At 34.5% G+C, this 21,945-nt stretch overlaps 1 protein-coding gene across 2 annotated transcripts in view; it reads right to left on the reverse strand.

Annotated features, from left to right (window-relative positions):
* Sf3b3 (splicing factor 3b subunit 3) overlaps positions 1–21,945 on the reverse strand; it is a 300,761-nt gene that overhangs the window by 127,513 nt on the left and 151,303 nt on the right. For both annotated transcript variants that reach the window (XM_090398423.1, XM_090398422.1), the window contains exons 18-19: positions 21,745–21,899; positions 11,233–11,407 (exon numbers count right to left, since the gene is read on the reverse strand). In XM_090398423.1, coding sequence (XP_090254549.1) covers positions 11,233–11,407; positions 21,745–21,899 — 330 coding nt within the window. The remainder of the gene's footprint in view (positions 1–11,232; positions 11,408–21,744; positions 21,900–21,945) is intronic.

Here is a 21,945-nt window from a genome sequence, read left to right on the forward strand (position 1 = left end):
AGCATGCTATTGAAAAAAAGGAGAGGAATATTATTGGTAGGAAATAGTGGAATCTGTAGTGCAGGTAGTTATTCTTTGGATCTATGGTACATTTTGAAATTAGGGATGAGATTTGCCAAGTTACTTTTAAGTTTGAAGTAGTTCATGGAGTTGGATCTTACTTGAGATCCTACTCCATCAAGTAAGAAGTTAAGTCAAGGAGAGAATGTGTTATATGTCGATGTATTTTTTTTTCTTCTTCTTCAGTTCTGAGAATGTCATCCAGGAAGAGGTTAGCAACCTGATTAGAACCATAGCCAAGCTCAATAAGTGGTATATCTGGTGTTAAAAGTCAAGAGGTTTGTTGAAATTAGAATTTTAAAGAATCTAATTATATCAAACAGTAAATATTCTAAGATATAAATCAACAGAATTGAAGGAGACACAGGGTAGACTTTTTCATTTAGACTGCTAAAACAGTTAAAAAATATGCATATTGCTACTTAATGATTACATACTGAAAACCATTTACTTCCAATTCATTTGTTCTGTTTTGTTTGTAACTTATTTACTAACTTTCCCTTGTACATTTACATTTTAGATGAAAGGCTAAGCTGAGTGTGTTCTGAGAGCTTCAGCATCTTGAAGATGTAGCCATGAAGGGTTGATTGTAGTTTCCTTTTTCACTCAGTGGAGCTCTTGGTAGCAAGATATTGCTTCCATAACACTCCCAGCTTTAGAACTCTACTCATAAACTGGATTATTTTTTAATAATTGGTCTATAATTTGCATGATTGATGTGATACTTTTACAGAAAATGTTTATACAGTTACAAGTTCTCTTTGTCCCTCATCTTCAGAATCAAAGGATGCAGATTCTTCTGAATGCCTTGCTGTGCTAATTCTCAAAGATCTTCATTGCTAAAACTCTCTCTCCATCACAGGACAGCACCAATTCATCAGCATCCTGTTTATTGTACCAAGCATATCAAATTATTCAAAGAGTTGATACATTCAATATTATCACTTGAAGATGGAGAATTTGAGGAATTATTTACCACTGGAGAATTCAGGAAATTATGTGTTGTTATGTAGTATTATTGCTTGAAGGCAGTGAATTTGGGGATAAATGAAGTTTCCAGTGAATTGCAAGCTTATTGAGAAAAGAATGCCTGTCAGAGAGTGTTCTTTGCTTTCAAAATGGCTCCAAACTGAATAGTGAACATATGCTTTGAGATTTTCATTGTTACTACTATTCATAAAGAAAAATACGTATGTATAAACAGTGTAGTCAGTTGCTGAGATCATCAACAGCAAGTAGGAAGGTTCCCATTTAAATTTATTTCTGATTATTGCTTTAACAGAGCAAAACTAACTCCTTAATAATAAAGTGAAAAGGAACATGTCCTACAAAAGCTAAAGGTTGCTGCTGGCAGTGAATCATCCAATTCATGACAGACCTGGACAGTTCAACAGCTATGGTATTCTCACAACTTTATTTTATTGTGATTTATATGGTTAAATGAAGGCAAGTAAAAGAGCATGTAATATGAGCAGTGCACCCTTCATAACCATAAAATTTATCTTGAAACGAAATTGAATATTTTCATAATTATTGTTTAATGATACAAAAGATAATGAACTGATTGTTTCAGACTGTGGGTCATTAGTGATATATAGGAAATACTGTATTGTTCTCTGGAGAGAGAACAAAGCAGACTGATTTCAAATATGCCAGCAAACTTAAATAATAAAAAGAAAAAAGTGTAGTCAGTTGCCGAGATTATCAACAGCAAGATCCCATTTAAATTTTCTTTCTTTCTTGTTACTGGTTCAAAAGTGAAACCATGTCTTTCAATAACAAAAGTGAAAAGGAACGTACACCCTACAAAAACTAAAGGATGTTGTCAACAGTGAATCATCCAACCCACGACAGACTCATCTGTTTACTGTGGCTTCACTGAGCTATCTGCTGAACAGAGGAGCGACATTCATTATTTCATTAGTAGACATTGGAACCTCCTATAAGGGATTTACATAAATCCATACTTATAGGAGGATGTTTCATTATTGAACTTATTACATCATACTGTTTTCTACATCTAAAATCTCAAAGTGCTCTCTTTCTATCTTTCAACAATCTCCTCTTCAGTTATCATTTTTTATCCTTTATAACAGGAGTCCACAACCTATGGTCTACATGCAGCCCTGGAGCCATTCGATGCAGCCCTTGGTCTCTCAGAAATTCTCTTTCAAATTTTTATGTTTGATAACGTTGACTTTTAGTAAACCTATGACTAATGCAAATAAAATCTGTTGGCCTTTGAAAGATTTCAAAGGCCAACAGATTTTGCCTGCAACCCACCAACGTCTTTCCAGTAGCGAATGCAGTCCCAGAGGTGAAAGGTTGCACATCACTGCTTTATAGCATTTACTTGTGTCCTTCTTTCAGAGTATCTTTTCCTTGAAACCTCATACAATTTTCTAATGCTGCAGCATTGTGCTTCTTCTGCCATGTCATCAACGTAATTCCTCTTATCTTTTCTTGCTGATATTTTAACTTACTTGTCTTTTTCTCTATAATTGCTCAAATGGGTTTCTTCAATTCTCCGAGACCTTGATTTTCAAACAGCATTGTAATTTTATGCTTTTCTTTTGCGAGTTTTCAGATCTTGTTTTTTTTTTAACCAATATTTGTTCTTTTCTTTTCTTAGTATTCAAACAGTCTGATGCCATTTCATTATATACTCTCCTGAAAATTTTCCATCTCCTTTCTGTTATGTCTTCTGGGTTTTTTTTCCCCCTTTATCACTTTCTAGCTTCTTATTCTCCAAAATTTGAAATAATTTCTTTATCTTAAAAATTTTCACTTTATTTTGTTCTTTTAGATATATTGAATCTTATCCTTCCATCCTGATTTTTAGGTTTCTTACTCCAATGCAGTTTTAATCTAAGTTTGGCTGTTGGTAAGTAATGATGAGGTTCTTTACTCCTTACCTTGCTTTAATATCTAACAGTAAACTCTTGAAGTTACTCTTAATTATGATGTGATCATTTAAGCTTTTTTTTTTACTATCTGGTGATACCTAGGTTATTTTATGCATGTCTTTATGTTTAAATAAACTCCTCCTATCAAAAGATTATTTTGTTTCCCAAAATATTACCAGTAAATCAGCATTTTCATTTCTTTGACTCCATGCTTTATTACTATAAATTTAAAGATACCAAGAAATTATATTCTTGGTTTTAATGCTTTATCCAAGTGTAAGCAAAACAAAGTTTGTGTGTGAATTAACTTTACAACTGGACAGCTCATGCATAGAGGCTAATGGCCTCCCATCACTTGCTTTAGTATCCCATCCTTGCAGACATGTATAATGCTATGCATTTTGAGAAAGGTCACTACCCAGATTGGTTTCGACCTTTATTGAGGCCTCATCAGTGGGAAGCAGACCAAGGTTGAAATAATGCAAAGCCATATTTCCATATATAAGTAGCCCAGTCACAATATGACTTCTGCATTACTTCAACCTTAGTATCACTTCTTGGTCTGTCTCCCACTGATGAAGCCTCAATAAAGGTCAAAACTGGTCTAGTGACACTTCCCACAATGCAGAGCATTATACATGTCCACGAAGATGTGTGCTTTGCATTATGGGATACTAAGGAAAGTGACATGAAGTCATTAGCTGCTATATATGAGTTGCCCAGTTGTGAAGTTACTTCACTCACAAATTTTGTTTGCTTACACTTAGATAAAGGATTAAACCAAGAATATAATTTCTTGGCATCTTTAATTTATAGTATAATTAAGTGATAAATTTTCAACATGCTTCATTACTATTTTCTCATAATTTCTTTTGGCAATTTCAACATTCACATAAGAATATCCATGTAAGATACCTCATAATAACTATAAGCATAATCATGTTTCGGTACTTGTTTACAATTCTGTAAGTTATCATAAAAGATCTCATTTTCTTCAAGATCCTTATTGTTCATTGGTGCATAAATCTGTATGATGATTATTTAATACATCTTGAATACATCTAGTCATTATTGAAATCACTTATTGGCTTCCAATTTCTAAAGTTTTCACTTGTCTTTTCAATGCACCAGTCCTCTTTCACAATATTTATTAGATCCTAAATATTTGATAACCATCTACATTTCTCTCTCTTATAAAGATTATCCATATTAGTCACTTTTCCCCCTTAAAATATCTATTCTGTATTGTCTCATATCCCTATCAAATGCTTAGCTATGTATAAAAGCATCTTCTTCTGAGATTTTGCCAACAATTATCTAAGTTTTGATCATTATTTACATATAATATTTAACTGTTTTCAAATAATAATTTTTCCAATAATATTTATACATTTGGGTCATTGGTTCACCTCTAAAAGCTGCTCAGCTCTAATTCTTTTTAAACTTTCTTACATATTTCTTTAACTTGATCAAAGCTAAATGACAATAAATTTCTGAACCAGTGTGACGATAAAAAATAACAATCATAAGACTTTTCTTGTTTTCTTTATGTAAAATAAAGCATGTATGTATATACAGTACATATGGCCATGACATCAAGAATTAGTCCGCATCCTGGCAGAAATTTAGTGGATAGCTGTTATACTATTAGCCCTACTCTTTTCTTCTTTCCTAAAACTTTTCTATATTCCTGGTATATTCATTTTCTGTCCTGCTTGTTTAAGTGTCTAACAAGAACTTTTATTATTAATGTCAGCTGGCCTATTCAAAAAGCCAAAATATTCTTTTACCTCTTCCTTATTAGAACCTTGTGTAGTACAATAGGCACAAGTGAGTGTCATTGTCCAATTTCCCATTCTGAAAATTTCTCACATCATTCTACTTGAAACTGTCTTCTCACCATTCAAATTCATCATCACATTTGGTGCTGAATACTACAGCTACTCCTCCTTTTTCTGAATATATATATACATCTTACACCTATTATTTAGCAGTATCTCAATGTTTTGATCTTCTTAAATGCATTTAAGAGTTTGGAAAAAGTACAAGGATTATGGATGCCAATTCCTCAAATTGCCCGAAAGGGAAGCAGTCATACAAAATGCATAAATGAGAAACTCTTAGTAAGGGAATACCGTGAGTAGACATATAAATACAAAATTTAATTTGAGCTAACAACATGTCAGCTCAAATTAAACAATAACTGATAATTCCAGAAAGTGCCACCTAAGATAACTAAAAAGGTCAATAAAATTTCCTAACAAAAAAAAAAAAAACCTATATACACAATATAAAGTTAGGAAAGATTAGCTGATTTGTAAAGTACTATCTCCCATAAAGGGGGATAGATGTAAACCATCAGATCTGTTTAAGTTAGGAGAGTAAAGTTTCACATATTTCTTTATAAAGCCGTTCTATGAGGAACCGACACTTTTCTGAAGGACTCTTGTCTTTTTCCAATGAACTCTATGTCTGGTTAAGATGGCATGTTCTGCAAGTCCAGACTGTTCAAGTTTAAGGTACTGAATATAAAACTGGTTCAGATATGTCAATGACATTTTGCTATTTGGAATGGCTCTTCTGGTGAACTTCAACAGTTTCACACTAAGTTAAATGCACTTCATCCAAGGATCCAGTTTATCCTTGAAATAGAATCAAATAAGCAGTTAGCCTTTTTAGATCTTCTAATTCTTCACCAACCAGATGGTAACCTACATTTCTCAGTCTATAGAAAGAAGACTCATTCTGGCCATTATATCCATGCTGAATCTCATCACCATCCCAGTCAAAAGTCAGGAACTATTAAAACACTGGTTCATTGGGCCAACTGCTTTTGTTCTTCAGACGATCTCTTACAGAAAGAACTGCAATATATTACTTCTTCCTTTCTATCTAATGGATACAAGAATTCCTTCATCAAAAGAGCTTTGAGTAGTTTTAATATGTCTTCCTCTTCAAATACAGAAGAAATAACGTGCATTCCTATCCCTTATGTACACGGCATTAGTGAATGTATAGCAAAAGTTTTAAAACCAATGAATATTTTTGTTGCCTTTTGACCGGTCAGAAAAGTCTCCACCTTTCTCACTTCTCCTAAGGACAAGCTTCCACATCTTAATTATCCAGGTGTCTACCAGATTCCTTGCTCTTGTGGATTATCTTATTTTGGACAAACAGGAAGATCTGCCTCTATTCGACTAGAAGAACACCAGTCTTATATTCAGTACCTTAAACCTGAACAGTCTGGACTTGCAGAACATGCCATCTTAACCAGACATAGAGTTCATTGAAAAAAGACAAGAGTCCTTCAAAAAAGTCGGTTCCTCATAGAACGGCTTTATAAAGAAACATGTGAAGCTTTACTCCACTCTCCTAACTTAAACAGATCTGCTGGTTTATGTCTATCCCCTTTATGGGAGATAGTACTTTACAAATCAGCTAATCTTTAGTTTTTTTGTCTTTTTTTGTTAGGAAATTTTATTGACCTTTTTAGTTATCTTACACTAGCTACTTAGGTGGCACTTTTTTGGAATTGTCAGTTATTGTTTAATTTGAGCTTAACATGTACTGAAATGCCTGTGACACACAGGCGAAAATTATACTATTAAAAAATCTTTTTACGTGAGATTTTCCGTCATTAATTTTGTATTTATAAATGAGAAATATACACAGCGTGACAGTGTGTGGAGTCAATCAGTAGCACCACTTACTTTCACACTAATAGCAAGAGAATTCGTCTATTATGATAGATTGCAAGAAATGTTATCTATTTGGTTTGCCTGCTTAGGAATGTAATAAATAATTAACTATGCAGAAGGAAATCGTGAAATAAAACCTACAAATTGCATGACTTGATATACTTTCTGTAGAGGAGATATGTGCAAACTAAACTTCAACACATTTGCTGTTTTCTCCTATGGGAATATTTAGATTCAAGAGTTGTTTACTATCCATTAAAATACTAAACATGGTTTTATTGGAAGTTCACACATACATTGAATTAGCTTTGCATTAGGAACACCCACGTAATAACATATTGGTCCATCTTTTTGTACAACCATGGCTTGCAGACACCTAGAAATAGATTCCACAAGGTGTCGGACATCCTCCATGCATAACTCGACCCATGTCTGCTGCAGCAACTGTGTCAGTTCATGCTCATGCCTCGGAGGAGGATCAGCGGTTCTCACACCCTGTTCAAGCATATCCCACACATGTTCAATTGGATTACAGTCAGGGAAGTTTGGGGACTAAGGCAATGTAGCGAATTCGCTGTCGTGTTCCTTCAACCATTCAGTAGTTGTACAAGTCTGATGACAAGATGCATTGTCCTGTTGAAAGATGGTACTGTGGTCGGGATAGATCGCCTGCAAATATGGATGGAGATGGTCAGCTAACAGGTCCCTGTAGCATTCACCATTTAGTGTTTGCAGGATGATAACCAATGGACCTAGGGCATGCCAGGAAAAAACTCCCCAGACCATAACACCACCTCCACTGGCCAGTTGAACCCAAACTGTGCAACCAGGGGATAGGGTTTCATGCTGTTTATGCCAAATGTAAAACAACCGTCAGCATGGGAAGCAGGAAATGGGACTCATCATCTGATACACAGAGAGTTTATAAACACACACACATTTCAAATATTTTTTATTATTAAGAGAGACCTACAGTGAGTCAGGGACTCATCAAGGAAGGCCACTTACTACACGCACCAGCTCATCGTAATCAAATTCCAGCCATGTACCTTCAAGGGATGTACAGGATATGATAGTACTACATGAAAAATTTACATCTGTTGAGGGTCCATTTTCGATGTTCCTTCGCCCACAGGAGGCAGTGTTTGCAATGCCTGGCCATCAACATGGGTGCCCTTGTTGGTCTCCAGCTGTGGACCCCCCCCCCCATGGGAAGCAAGGTATGGTGCATGGTAATGTGGAAATGGGTCAAACTTCTCCACTGTTGCACATCATTGCTGAGATACCAGTCTTGACACCCGACACTCACTTCTAGGATCAACCATGCATGGCTGACCAATGTGAGCCTCTGTTCATGGTTAATCCAGTCCTGGTACACCTTTGATACAGTAGTACGGAGCAACCAACAGGTGTGGCTGTTTCCGAAATACTGGCACCCTCTGGGCCCCAACTATCTGCCTGTGGTCAAATTGGCTTACGTTGTCATGTTTCTCCCATTACCCATAAATGTTTAATGATTATGGACAGAGAGGGCAGGTGTGTCCATCATTTTTAGTAGCCACACTCAATGCTGATATAACGTGGTACTTCGTTATCTTGCCGAATACGTAAAACAGGGGGGGGGGGGGGAGATCCTAAAGCAAAGCTAATTCAATGTACATATATATATTAGGGTGCTTCTTAAAAATGGCAAATTTTAAATGCTTTGAATTTCATGTGAAGCATTTACTCATTTTTTTGCAATAATAAGAAAAACATTATGTGAAAATTTGAAATGATTTAAAGTATCTTTAGTGGTTGTGACAGTTTTTAATATTGCTTCCAATAAAATTATATAATTTGCTTTTTTTTTTACGTTAAAAATTACTTTAATGCCTAGTGAATTAAAAATTTTTTTTTTTTATTTAATTAGTAAAAGAATGGCTACACATGTTTTGTGGACTTGGAGAAGGCATGTGACCGGGTTCCTCGGGATAAGCTTTGACAAGTAGTACAGGAGTATGGAGTGGATGGCCAACTATTAGCTGCCATCAAGTCTCTGTATAAATGCTTAACGTTTTGTGTCAGGGTAAACAGCACAAAGTCTGAACCTTTCACATTCTCCGTTGGCCTCTGCCAAGGGTGCGTTCTGTCACCCCTCCTTTTCATAATATTTATGGACTGGATTGACAGGCACAGCCAAGGCAGCGAGCGTGTCAGAATTGGAAGATATAGCATTGGACGTCTGCATTTTGCAGATGACCTAGTTCTGCTTAGCTCTTCCACAGATGGCCTCCAGCAGACCCTAGATAGGTTTGTAGCTGTTTGTGTAGATGGCGGAATGAAGATCAGTGTGGCCAAAACTGAAACATTTGTGGTCTCAAGACAACCATTCCAGTGCACTCTACATGTAAGTGGAGTCCCAGTGAGGCGGGTGGAGAAGTTTAAATACCTTGGGTCCATATTCATGAATGATGGAAAGTGGGACGTAGAGCTAGATACTCAAATTGGCTTAGCAAGCTCAATATTGCGGGAGCTTGGCCGTTCGGTAGTATTGAAGCGGGAGTTAAGCCAGAAGGCAAAGCTGGCTGTCTTCAATACAGTCTATGTCCCCATCCTCACCTATGGTCACGTTGTGGGGCTGACAAGACTCGACAGAGTCAGAAGCTCTGCAATTCGGGAAACCCTCAATACTCAACTGCTGCTTCTCGGGGTTGAGAGATCACAGTTATGTTGGTACGGGCACCTACTTCCCATTTTCCTCTCTGGACCAACAGGAATTCCTTGTCTTCTGGAATTTTTATGATATCCAAGGCATCAGCATAAGCTATGGTCAAAAAGATCTTCGAGCCTTTCTTTCTAGTCATTTTCCTTCTTCACTAACATCTCCAAATTCTTTGCCTTGTTCTCGCTCTTTCCAAGATTTTCCCATTCTCTAAATGTGCCTTTGAATTTGTCCAGAACAAGCTTTTTCAACTTCATAGGTATTCTTGCCTTTTTCTCATACCACTAAAACAGCCTGGGTCATGGAATGAGTAAACTCCCTTGTCGTTTGTTTAATTGCCTTTTTGTAATGAAAAAAGGCAACAAATTCCTTTGTGGAAGGGAGTTTTGAGTTAGGCAACATGACTAACACATTTTTGTTTTCTGGTAGCAATGCTGCTTGCCATTTTTATAACATAACTGAAGATATTTTAACAATGCTGTTATATTACACGAACACATGGAGAACAAATTCATTCAAGCAGTGGCGACCGGTGAAAATTTTAAGTGGAGGTGCTGAATATACAAAATAAAATTTTCTTTTCCTTTTAATAAATTTATTAATAAATAAATTTACATATTAAAAAATTGCTTTATTAAAAATATTTCACCCTCACCATGAACAAACACCAATAATAAAAGTTTTGTATCTCACAAAAATAACGCGCAAGCATACGATACCCAAACAAGCAGTGTCGGAATGGCTTGTAACGTGAAATCACAAGTGCAAACGAATATCAGCGAGATGGCTACATTTGGCCAAATGCGATAATTCTGACACTGCATTAGATTGCAGTGTATTTGTTTCGTGTAACAATAATTGAAAAATATAATTCTTTTCATATTTTCAATAGTGACCCTCATCGTAATTCAGCCTTGTTTCTATCTATAATAAATAATTATATGTTATTTTAACAAAATAAAATAAGATTTGCAAAAAATAGTTCACCCTCAGCAAGAATACGCACCAATAATAAAAATTCGTATCTCATAGAAATAATGCATACAAGCATACGACACACTGCTCAAACGAGCAGTGTCGAAATGACTTGTAACGTGCAATCACAAGCACAAACGAATATCGCAGAGTCTGACTGCGATTGGTTGAACGTGATAATATTGACACTGCGTTAGATCACAGTGTATTTGTTTCGTAATATAAAGTGTTAATCGAACAAATCCAATTATTAACTATTCAATCACTGTCGAAACATAAGCTGTAGCTTTTAACATGTATTGCATTTATATACTGTTGTAAGCATTGTTATTATTTATAAACACAAACAAAATTTAAAATTTTCATTTTTTTCCTTGGGGGTGCTGTAGTGTCGCAGTGCTTATGAATGGGCCACCACTGCATTCAAGTCTACTCTTGAATGAAAATTCAAGAGTAGACTTGTTTTGACAAAGAAATGATTTTTGACAACAATAATATTTAAGTATAGAATACATGTTAACTTGACATGTTGATAAGTCTTGACGAATGCTTTCCTTTTTCATTCTTTAGATTATAAACTTCAAATTTAACAACCAGTTAACTGTGAAAACAATCTGATACTTCCCCCCCCTCAAACAAAAAAAGTCTGTTAGCATTACAGCAGAGCATTATCTTTCCTATTTTTTCTACTTTTTAAAACATTGGAAAAACTAGAAACAGTATCATAAAATGAGGAAGCATGTAGAACCTGCTCTTATTCACATGAAAAAATTTCTACAAAGCTCTTATTCTATGAAATGTTTAGTCATTGTTGAGGAAAAAATTCACTAATTAGTCATTAATCTAATAATAATTAACAAATTATAGATATACAAAAGTAAGAAAATACCTCAGCCATCTGTTGCTTACGAATAAGCTTTGTTTTCTCAGTATATGCATTGTGATCTGTTTCAATCATTATAAGATGCCCAGTTTCTGGATGAATAATAAATTTACGAGGAGTATATTCTAGGGTTGTAGCAACTTGATTAAATACTGCGCCGAGTTTTTCTAAAGCCAAAATCCTAAAATGGTGATAAATATATATAATATATATACATCAAATACTGTAAAAAAAATTAAACAGTGATAAATTCATATACAGCTAACTCACTATGGCAAACTCGTCAGAATGATAAGAACAGTTGGTTACAGTGGACAATCTGATATAATTTTTTTAAATACGGAATCATATATATGAAACTTTGGTTATGACTTTTATGGCAGTTTGTTATAGAGAGAAGTGACTGTATAACATTCATAAAGATTTTTAAATGAAATAGTTGTAAGAAGAGAAAATAATTAGCATTAGTAGTAAAGAAAAAATTCTTCTCACGATTCATGACAAAAAGAAATTTTAATGAATGGAATTACTTGGACCACTTTTTTCCTCCCACTTTATTTGATGAATAGCACAAAGTATGTTACACTCAACCATATTACTATGTAGCATTCAATGTAGCCTGTAATAATTACTTTTTTAAATAACGAAACCTGTGGTGCGTTCATAATTAGAAGAAACACACGTATAAACCACAGTGAAAATTATTTAATTGTAAATATTTCATCCTAAGTATCTTAGGACATCATCAGTACAGTATTTAAACAAAACAAAAATTAGGAATAACATACAGTTAGGGCGCATGATTACAATAGAATCTCATGAAAACGTGCTAAAGTAGTAAAAAAAAAAAAAAAAAAAAAAAAAAAAAAAAAAAAAAAACCATTAATTATTTAACACAGTTTTGTATGATAATTTCCCATACTTTAGGAATAGTAAGAACGTCGTTGCGGTTTAGGTTTAGGTTTGTGTAGTAGGGCTTCAGAACTTTCTTTGTATAAACGTTCATGTTTAAATAAAGATCTATGTAAAAGTTTAGCCTTTTCTCAATGGATCCTATGGTTTGGATTTTCAATTCCGTGTTGAGAGAGGCCAGATTTCTGCGGTTTAAGAAGACGAATGTGGTCTTGATGTTCCGAGATGCGTTTCTGAACATAGGATTCTCATACCTTACGTTAAAGGCATCTCAGAACGTCTTTCTAAAATTATGAAGAAATACAATTTTGCCACTACTTACAAACCTATCAACCAAATTTACAACTTATTACCTTCTCCTAAGGACAAATTCTCACCCTTGATGTTACCTGGTGTTTACGAGATTCCATGCTCATGCAAATTATCTTACTTTGGACAGACAGGTAGGTCTGTTCAGAAACGCATCTCGACGCAACTCTCATTTTATAATCCAATCTCATTTTACTACTATCCAATCAATTGGATAGTAGTAAAATATCCAATTGCTATCCAATATCGAATCCTCTTATTCGCACTAATATTTTATAATCCAATCTCATATTCTGCAATTTATGCAACAGTTTTCTATGCTGAATTCTGTCAAAAGCCTTAGCAAAATCCAAAAAGTATCATGGTATATCCATTCCCCTTGTGTAGTTCAATGGTAACATTGTTATAGAATGTGAGCAAGTTGCTAAAACATGATGTTCCTTAGTTCCCATTCTGTTCATTGCAAAGAGAAGATTCACAGTGAACCCATTTCTGAATACAAGCCCTAACCAATTTTTCCAAAATCACCACCACCACCACTCCTGAGATACTGACTGATCGATAGTTGGATACATCGGTCTTTGCTTCGCCCTATTGCAATGGGCATTCTTTCCATTCCTTTGGAATCTTTCCTGTTCTGAGACTCAAATCATATAGCCCAATCAAAGGAACTGAACACTCTTTTAGCACCTGCTAAAACTGATGAGATATCAGTAATAGGAACTGCTGATATCTCATCAGTTCCTATTGCTGAATTCTTATTCAGTTTGTGCAACAGCTCTAGTACCTCCTCTTCATACACCTGAGTTTCATCAGAAGAGGCAGCAGTGAACTCAAGTACCAGTAACCGATATCATTCCACTGAACTCCGTACACCCCTCAGTTGGTCATAATTTCCTGCTTTGTAGTATAGCATGTAACATTCATAATCTTAGTCACTTTCCAGCTGAGTACTGCATGATTACTGTCACCAACCAGAGGCAAAATAGTTACGTCTTTAATTGAAACACCCTCTGACACTATAATCAAATATAACACTCTTTGACCTCTTTCTGTCACATGCTGCTTGAGGAAGATGTCCTGCAACAACTCAATAAATGCAATTACTGAAATAAGAGCCAACAGGCTTCACTTTGGCGAAGTAAAATATTCAAAATTAAGTGGATATTGAATACCACATTATTTTTTAGCCAAATAAGAAACTCAAAGATAGGAAATCTAATCTGAGAGTTTCATGCCGAATATAGAAAACTCTATATAAAGTTCAGTGAGACCAAGCGTAAGCCAACACCTTGCCCTACCAGGTATTGGCTTACGCTTGGTCTCGCCAAACTTTATATATAGTTTTCTATATTCAGCATGAAACTCTCAGATTAGATTTCCTATCTTTGAGTTTCTTATTTGGGTAAGAAATAATGTTGTATTCCATATCCACTTAATTTTGAATCAATAAATGCATTTTCTTACTTCTCGTGAGATTTTACTACTATCCAATCAATACTAACAGTCTCCCATTACGATTACTCTTTTTGTGCTCATCTTGTCTATTTGGTGATGCATTTCTTCATCACTAGCAACCGATCCACCAGGTCTGTAACAATACCCATTATGTAATTGATTTTGTTGGATTCCACCTCACACCAGATGGCTTCAAATTCACTGCCATATGAAATACTGTTAGTAGTAGTAGTACTACAATCATAGGTCTCAACTCTAACTGGATTCAAGTCATCTGATATCATTAGCAGCATGGCCCCTCCTCTCTATTCTTCCTAAAAATAGTGTACCCTTTACACTCGATACCAGTTAGTATGCCCGATTCTGATAGCCAGGTCTCACTAATGCCAACAATATGAGGTCCCAACATTTTGACCATGACAACAAACTCTACCCCTTTGTTTCTGATACTCCTAGCATTCATATATAGACATAATAAGCTACCTGCATGTTCTTTTGTATACTGTTGTCTGCAGTCTGCACATGACACAGTTGGACAACTTGCAGATCTCTATTCTTCTCTAATGCCTTATACATGTAGACACCTTGCAAATATTTGATGGGTGCAAACCAGACGAACACAAAGTCAAAATCGTTCTCTCCTCATAATCATTTCCATGATAATGCCCACTCCTGTCATTAGCACAATTATATAACATTGTTGCTCTTACACTCATATTCTCACCATTCCGCGCATTATAATTTAGTTTCCCTGACTCTCTCTCTCTGTGTTTAGGTCTCATTTATTATCAAGTAAAATTGTAGATTCCCCCCTCTGAGATTAATTGGTATATCTTTAGTATAATATTGTAGTTTTAGTGGATTTATTTATGTTTAGTGTATTTAATAATATAACTGTAGAAACATTAATTTTAGAGTCTTAAAATGGTGCCAAACACCCATCAGAAGAAAGCAGTGTCAAGCAAACCTTGACATGTAATAATAAGGAATTAATTTGCCTCTTTACAAGGCCTTGATATGACCTCACCTGGACCATTCTGTGCAGATCTGTTCTCCTGGTTTCTGTGGTGAGGCAGATATGCTGGAGAGGGTGCTAAGGAAATTGTTAAAGATGATATCAGGATTGTGGAATGGAGATTATAAGAACGGATTGGGAATTTGTAGAACACAAGCAAACAGGAAAAAGAGGGGTGACATAATTGAGACCCACAAGCTTGTGTAGGTGATGTATGACATGCCGTCCCTCAATGAGTCCTTGATTTCCTGGAATTCTCAGATAATAATAATACATGCTTGAACTAATTCACTGAAGTACTCTACTCCCAACAGTAACCCACTGTACTCCATCTCTCACATTAAGAAACCATACTTAACACCTTTCTTATCTTGAAAATCCTCCTTGTTTCCCTCTCTTCTGATTTGTCCAACTACTAAACTTTGAAGCTTATTCTCTCTCTCCATGTATCCTCATAATCAACATTCACTGTCCTGATACTGCAAAAGCCACGCAACTAAATCTGGATCACAGCAATCCAAATGTGATCTAATCGAAGCCTTATAAGGAGAAGAATAAGTGTCGGATCTCTGCATGTTAGAATACCCTTCTGCATCTGAACTTCTAGTTTTCCACTGTGAATGCTTTTTTACCTTAGCAATGTGGCTCTTACGCTCTCTGTCCACCTTTCATTCTTAGGTTTCTAACTTTGTCAGCTAGTGGTAATGAATTCCCTTCAATCATAGATTTGTTATAATTTGTAAATATCAACAATATTCCTTATCATCCATTTGAGCTTTAACTCATCAGGTAATCAAATGAATATCATTTAGCAGATTATCTGTAATATCAATAACTACTATTACCTAGCAGCTATCACTCATGTTACTTGAAAAAAATTTATGACAAAATTTATTTAACCCTAAATTAATGTTTTCAAAAGCTTATCTGCAAACTGAATCTATCAGTTTGTTAGATACCTCAGTCATCTAACCACAAAGGAATTTTTTTCAATTAAACTATTCCCATTTATGTGATTGGCCAACTAGTCCAATAAACAAATAACCTTCAGCAATTTCCCAAGTTTACACTTAGTATAATGCACATTACAGACTTACGTCGCATTTCATAATTATGTGGAATCCTTATTATGAAGCTTAAGTAAGAAACAGGCATATTTTATTATAATACTTTTAAGATTTGTTTATTTTTTATGTTTTATTCATTTACAATCAAGAATCTACAAGTTCTCTGTAATTTACAGGGAATCAAATAAGTTCAAATTACACAGAATCCTGTCTTTTTCATTTTATTCAGTGCCCTTTAAGTAAATCAAAAATATTAAATAGTACTAGAACCTTGGAAATTCTCTGGAGCTAGAAAAATATAAATGTACTCAGTTTCAGTGCTGAAAATTGTTTTAAATTACAACATTTAAAAGGGCTTATAGAAATAAGTTTTGCAAAGGGATATTAAGGATTCATCTTCTCTGTGAATGTGCAATTGTGTTCTTCAAATTAGAGGATTATTACTATCTATGCACTAGTATTTAAAACCTCTTTAATGAGATATCATGCACAGAAAGTCTGAAAGGCATTCACTATAGTGGTACTGACATTTTCAGCTTTGTTTAGGAGTTGCAAAAGGATCAAAGCTATACAACTGGGAGGAAGACCTTCACACAGTCTTTGGACCTAAGGTTCGATCCTGACCTTCTTGTGGTGCACCCATTCAGTAAGGATTTTGAAAGAATATGGATAGGCTGGCAATTTGGATTTAGCTGACCAAATTGTTCTGTATTGGTTTAAACCAAAAGACAATGATAGTATCAAAGAATGAAATGTCATACTAACTATAGTAATGTCGAGTTAAACAAGGTCCTGCTGTTTTTGTTCAGGGAACCAGGGCAAACAACGAAAAGTCAGCTACCAAAACAAACAACAGGTCATCCATCAAAAGAATTCAAGATAGGCACTATCAATGGAAAAGAAGAGGAACTGACAGACTAGAGACGTATTATGTTACCATGATCTTATCAAACTAAACAACATGTACAATTCAGGCAGTAATAATAAGGGAAAGGAAGAATAGAAGAATAGTTATAGTATTTAGCAATAAACACAAAGATAATTTTATTGAGTGGCACAAAATATCGAGTAGGGTGATGTAGGCAAGCATCAAACTGGGAAATTGGAATAAGATTTATTTGTGCCTACAGACTCACAGAATATTCTAGTAAGGAAGAAGCAAAAGGATCTCTTAAGTCACTAGAGAAGGCAGCTGACAAAGGAAAAGTTACTCCTTGTTGGAGATCTAAATGGCAAAATGAGAAGTGATTACTACACATAAAGAAATGTTTTGGGAAAATTTGGAGAGAAGAGCAAAGCTAATTCTTCTTCTTCTTCTTCATCTATGATCTCTTGTGCTTTTAAGCGTCGAGATTTTGCCAAAGAGATTTCCATGCCGTCCTGTCCAAGGCTTGTTGTTTTGCTTCTTTCCAGTTAATTCCCTTCTTTTCCAATTTTTCTTTAATTTCCTTTTGCCAACCTTTCCTGGGTCTACCTATGTTTCTTTTTCCTATTTTCTGGCTTTTGTATACAGTTTTTGATATTCTTCCTTCTTCCATTCGATTAAGATGTCCAAAACCACCTCATTTGGGCTTGTGTTATGAATTGGTTTAGAGGTGCAACTTGAAGGCTGTCTCTTATAGTTTGATTTCTTATTTGGTCTAGTCTGTTTTTTGTGCCACTTTCCTACGATATTTCATTTCAATAGTTTATTTGTGTTTCCTGTTGTTAAACACCAAGCCTCACAACTGTATGTTAATGTTGGTAGAAACACTGAATGGTACACTGCCATTTTGGTATTCTGGGTGACTTCTTTCTTATCTAGGAGTGGGCCTTTCATTGAATAGAATAACTTTGTTCCCCCGGTTATCCTGTTGTTAATTTCTGTGTGTAGTCTACCATCTTCTTGTATATATGATCCCAAGTATTTAAAGGAGTGGACTTGTTTCAGTTGATGGTTCTCTATTTTTATTATGTGTTTTTGTTGGTTTCTATATATGATCATTGTTTTAGTTTTATTTATATTTATGGTCATATTCCTTTTCTTTGTTTCTTCATACCAAATATTGATGTTGTACTGCAAATCATCAGCTGTATTTGCTAGAATCACTACATTATCTGCAAAAGCCATGTGTGAAATCCTGGTTTCTTTCATTTCCTGTATCCTAGGTGGAACTTTTTTGTTTTTGTTTGGCATGCCTTTAAAATTTCATCCATTACTATGATGAAGAGAAGAGGGCTGAGGATACAGCCTTGTCTCACTCCTACATTTGTTTCAAATTCTTTTGATCTATTATTACATAATTTCTGTTACTTTTGTAGAGGTTTTGTATGGCTGCTATTAAATTATCTTGCATCTTGTTTTTCTTTAATGTTTGCCATATTAAGTGTCAAAGGCCTTTTCAAAATCTATAAAACATGCATGTAGTTCTTTTCCATATTCCAATGTTTTCTCTGATATTTGTCTATTTTTCGAAAGCCATATTGCATTTCATCCAGTGTATCCTTTATTTGGTTCCTGAGCCTTTCTTCTAAAATACGAGCATACAATTTTCCTGGAACACTTAAAAGCGAAATTCCTCTATGGTTTTCACATTTACGGTTGTTTCCTTTCTTAAATATAGGGATTATTATTGCTATTTCCCAGTCTTTGGGATTTTTTTTTTTCCCCATAAGACATTGAATAGGTGTAAAAGAAATTTTATGGCCTTCGTTCCCAAATTATTTACCATTTTTGGTGTTATTTGGTCATGACCTGCTGATTTGCCCAGTTTTATTTTATTTATTGCTGCTAACAGTTCATTTGCATGAATTTCCTCACTCTGATCTTCTGTTTTGCTTGCATGTCTTGCTCTTAGGATTCTATTTTTACCATGTCCTGCATCTTCCAATAATTCTTGGAAGTACTGTTTCCATCTTTCCGTGATGTCTCAGAATTTGTGAATAACTTTCCATACTTATTTTTGATAAATTTTATGGGGCATTCTTTCTCTAACCTCATTCTTCTTAAAACAATATAGAAGAGTTTTTGGTTTCCTTTAAAATTTTGTTCTAAAATATGTCCGAAGTCTTCCCAGCATTTTCTTTTCTCTTCTTTCACTAAGGTTTTAACTTTATTTCTTTGGTTGTTGTATGCTTCTCTATCAACCTGTAGCATTGATGTTATATATCTCTTCCACAATTGCTTTTTCTTTTTAATTTCTTCAGTCCACCAGCATGTTTTATGTTTCTTCTGTTTATTATTTAAGGATACACCACAAATTTCTTTGCTTGTTTCCAAAAGAAGTGTTTTGAACCTGTACCATAGGCTTTCTACATCTTGGTCTTCACATATCTCTTTTTCTATTTCTTTCATCTTCTCTTTTATTTTACTTTTATACTCAATGGCTGCTTCTTCATTCTTTAGTTTGTAGTTCTTTATCTTAAGATTTATTTCCTTACTACTTTTTCTACATTTTTCAACTTTTATTTTATGGATTGTTTCCAATACCAGTAAGTAGTGGTCACTGCCTATTTCAGGACCTCTATAGACTCTTGCATTTTTTGTATACTTCCAGTACGAGCTGCTTATGATGGCATAGTCAATTATAGATTTTTAGTTTCTACTGGGCTCTTCTCTGGTAAACTTATGGATTTCTTTATGCTTGAACATAGTATTCACTATTAATAAATTATTTGTAAGGCAAAGATTTATTATTCTTTCTCCATTATTATTCTGGGTTATTTCTCCTTGTGATCCCAACACTTGTTTCGTTTCCTCATCTACTGATTCCCTATCTGGCAATTAAGGTCCCCTAGTAGTATGATATGCTCTTGAACTTCTTCAATTGTTTTTTTGTAAGAGTTCGAAGAATTCATCTTTAATTTCTTTATTAGCATTATCATTTGAGCCATATGCAACAATCACAGTGAACACTTGGTTATCTGATTTAAAATCTATAGTGATTGTCAACAACCTTTCATTTATTAGTTGCCATTTAGTAATATATTCTTTGAGATCTGGTTTAATTATGCAAACTACCCCTTGTTTTCCCCATTCTCTTGGGTTTATCCCTGAATAGAAAAGTATATATCCATCTTTCATTTTCTGGCAACCTTGACCTAGCAAAGCTAATTAATGATGGCAAATACCTGCTGGATTTTGTTCAGTACATACTAGTCATTACTAACATTATGTTCCAATGCAAAAATGTGCATAAATCCACATGGAGAAAAAAAAAAAAACTAAAGAAATAAGAACTGTCCTATTAACTATGTTATTGATGATGATGATGATGATATTTTCATTCTGATTCAGGGCACAAGAGAATACAGGGGATCTGAAATAGAAAGCAATCATTTATTTTTTACCAGGATGAAAATAAATATCACATTGAAAAGAAAAGTGTATAAGAAAAAGTTTTAAAAAGAATCAAAGCAGAGCATCTTTCAGAGGTACAACACTAAACTATACAAATATTACTCAAGGAAAAAAAAAAGGAAAGAATTTGAAAACAAGAACCAGTCAATAGAGACTCAGTGGTAGATGTTGAGGAAAATACTGACTCAGAAAAAAAATCAGAATTTCATGGTGGACTCAAGAAGTTAAAGAGGCAGTTGTGGAAAAGAAGAGGACATATTGAAAGCTCTTAGCAAGTCAGAATGTGCTCTGAAAGAATACAGAGGAAAATGTAAGGAAGCAAAATAATGTGAAAGCAATGTGTAAAAGCAACTAAAGTTATAGAAAGACTTTAGTAAGAACATTGAAGGTAAATATTAGGAAGGTGGCAAAATGTTATGGATGCTATTGAAAAATCTTGAAAATGAAGAAGTACTCTAAAAAGAATTGGAGATGATAAAAATATTGTGTCTGGAGTAATTACTTAGGAAGACTTAATGAAATAAGCAGTGACAAAAGGGTGGTAGAAAATATTCAAAAGTATTGCAATTAGGAATAGATACCAATCCTTGAGGTAGAAAAAACCATTAAAATAGATGGTATCAGTGGCAGAGTTTATTAAAAATAAAGATATCAGGAAGGAATGTGACATTATTAGCATTCAGGAGTGCATGAGCAGATGTAACTTCAGGTGGTATAGTCACTGACAGAATATGAAAGGAAAGGCAAGCAAAACAAGGTATCTAATGTTAGAAAAAAGACCCAGAGGAAGACCAAAACATGACATTGGAGTCCTGTCAGATAACAGATTAATATGGAGGAAAATTGTGAGATCTGACGTCTGATGTGAGATCTGACATCAGATCGTGCATATGAGCAAACAAAAACAAACAAGTTAAATTTTATTCAAGAGGTATTTCAAGGTAAACAACATATTTTGTGATGTTTTAAGTTTTTTTTGATTAGTTGCCACTGGAAGGCACCATTAAAACCAATACTTTCATACTGAATACCCTTGAAAAAGGCAAACTCACAATCACTAAATAATGGATTAGGGAAATTATCTTACCCAGAGTGTGGTCTTAGAGCAATTTCATAGGAAACTGCCTACATCTTAGTTTAAATGGAGTAGCTGAATGAACAGAGGTCAATACATCTCAAGGGATAAAAAAATATGTTTAGCTTGAGAAGATCTATGAGTGCTTTTGCAATGATCAAATTGTTTTTTATATTAGCATAAGGTCTAGCCTTAAAATTAGGGAAACACATGTTTCTTTATTATCATCTGAGTAATGTTTCCAAACTGTCTACCAATTTAAAAATAATGCAAACAAATTCATACTTTCTAATTTAAATTTTTTTTTCTTTTCTGTTAATTTTTATACTTTTTATAGTCTTACCTCAGTGTGTTTGTAGAAATAGCTACAATCCCTTCAGGACACTGTTCTGATGAAAATCCAGAAGCATATTCTAATGTTTCATAAGACAGCGGTGTAAGATGAAATCTATTCTGATAATAGTAACTTAGCCAAGAGCGACTTGACATAGCAAGAACCTATGCATGCAATAAAACAGATATGCTAGGAATTAATACAGCTTCA

This window comes from Typopeltis vanoorti, chromosome 9, assembly GCF_054136105.1.
Source record: "Typopeltis vanoorti isolate ZY-2024b chromosome 9, IOZ_Tvanoo_1.0, whole genome shotgun sequence".
In the NCBI taxonomy this organism is placed as follows: domain Eukaryota; kingdom Metazoa; phylum Arthropoda; class Arachnida; order Uropygi; family Thelyphonidae; genus Typopeltis; species Typopeltis vanoorti.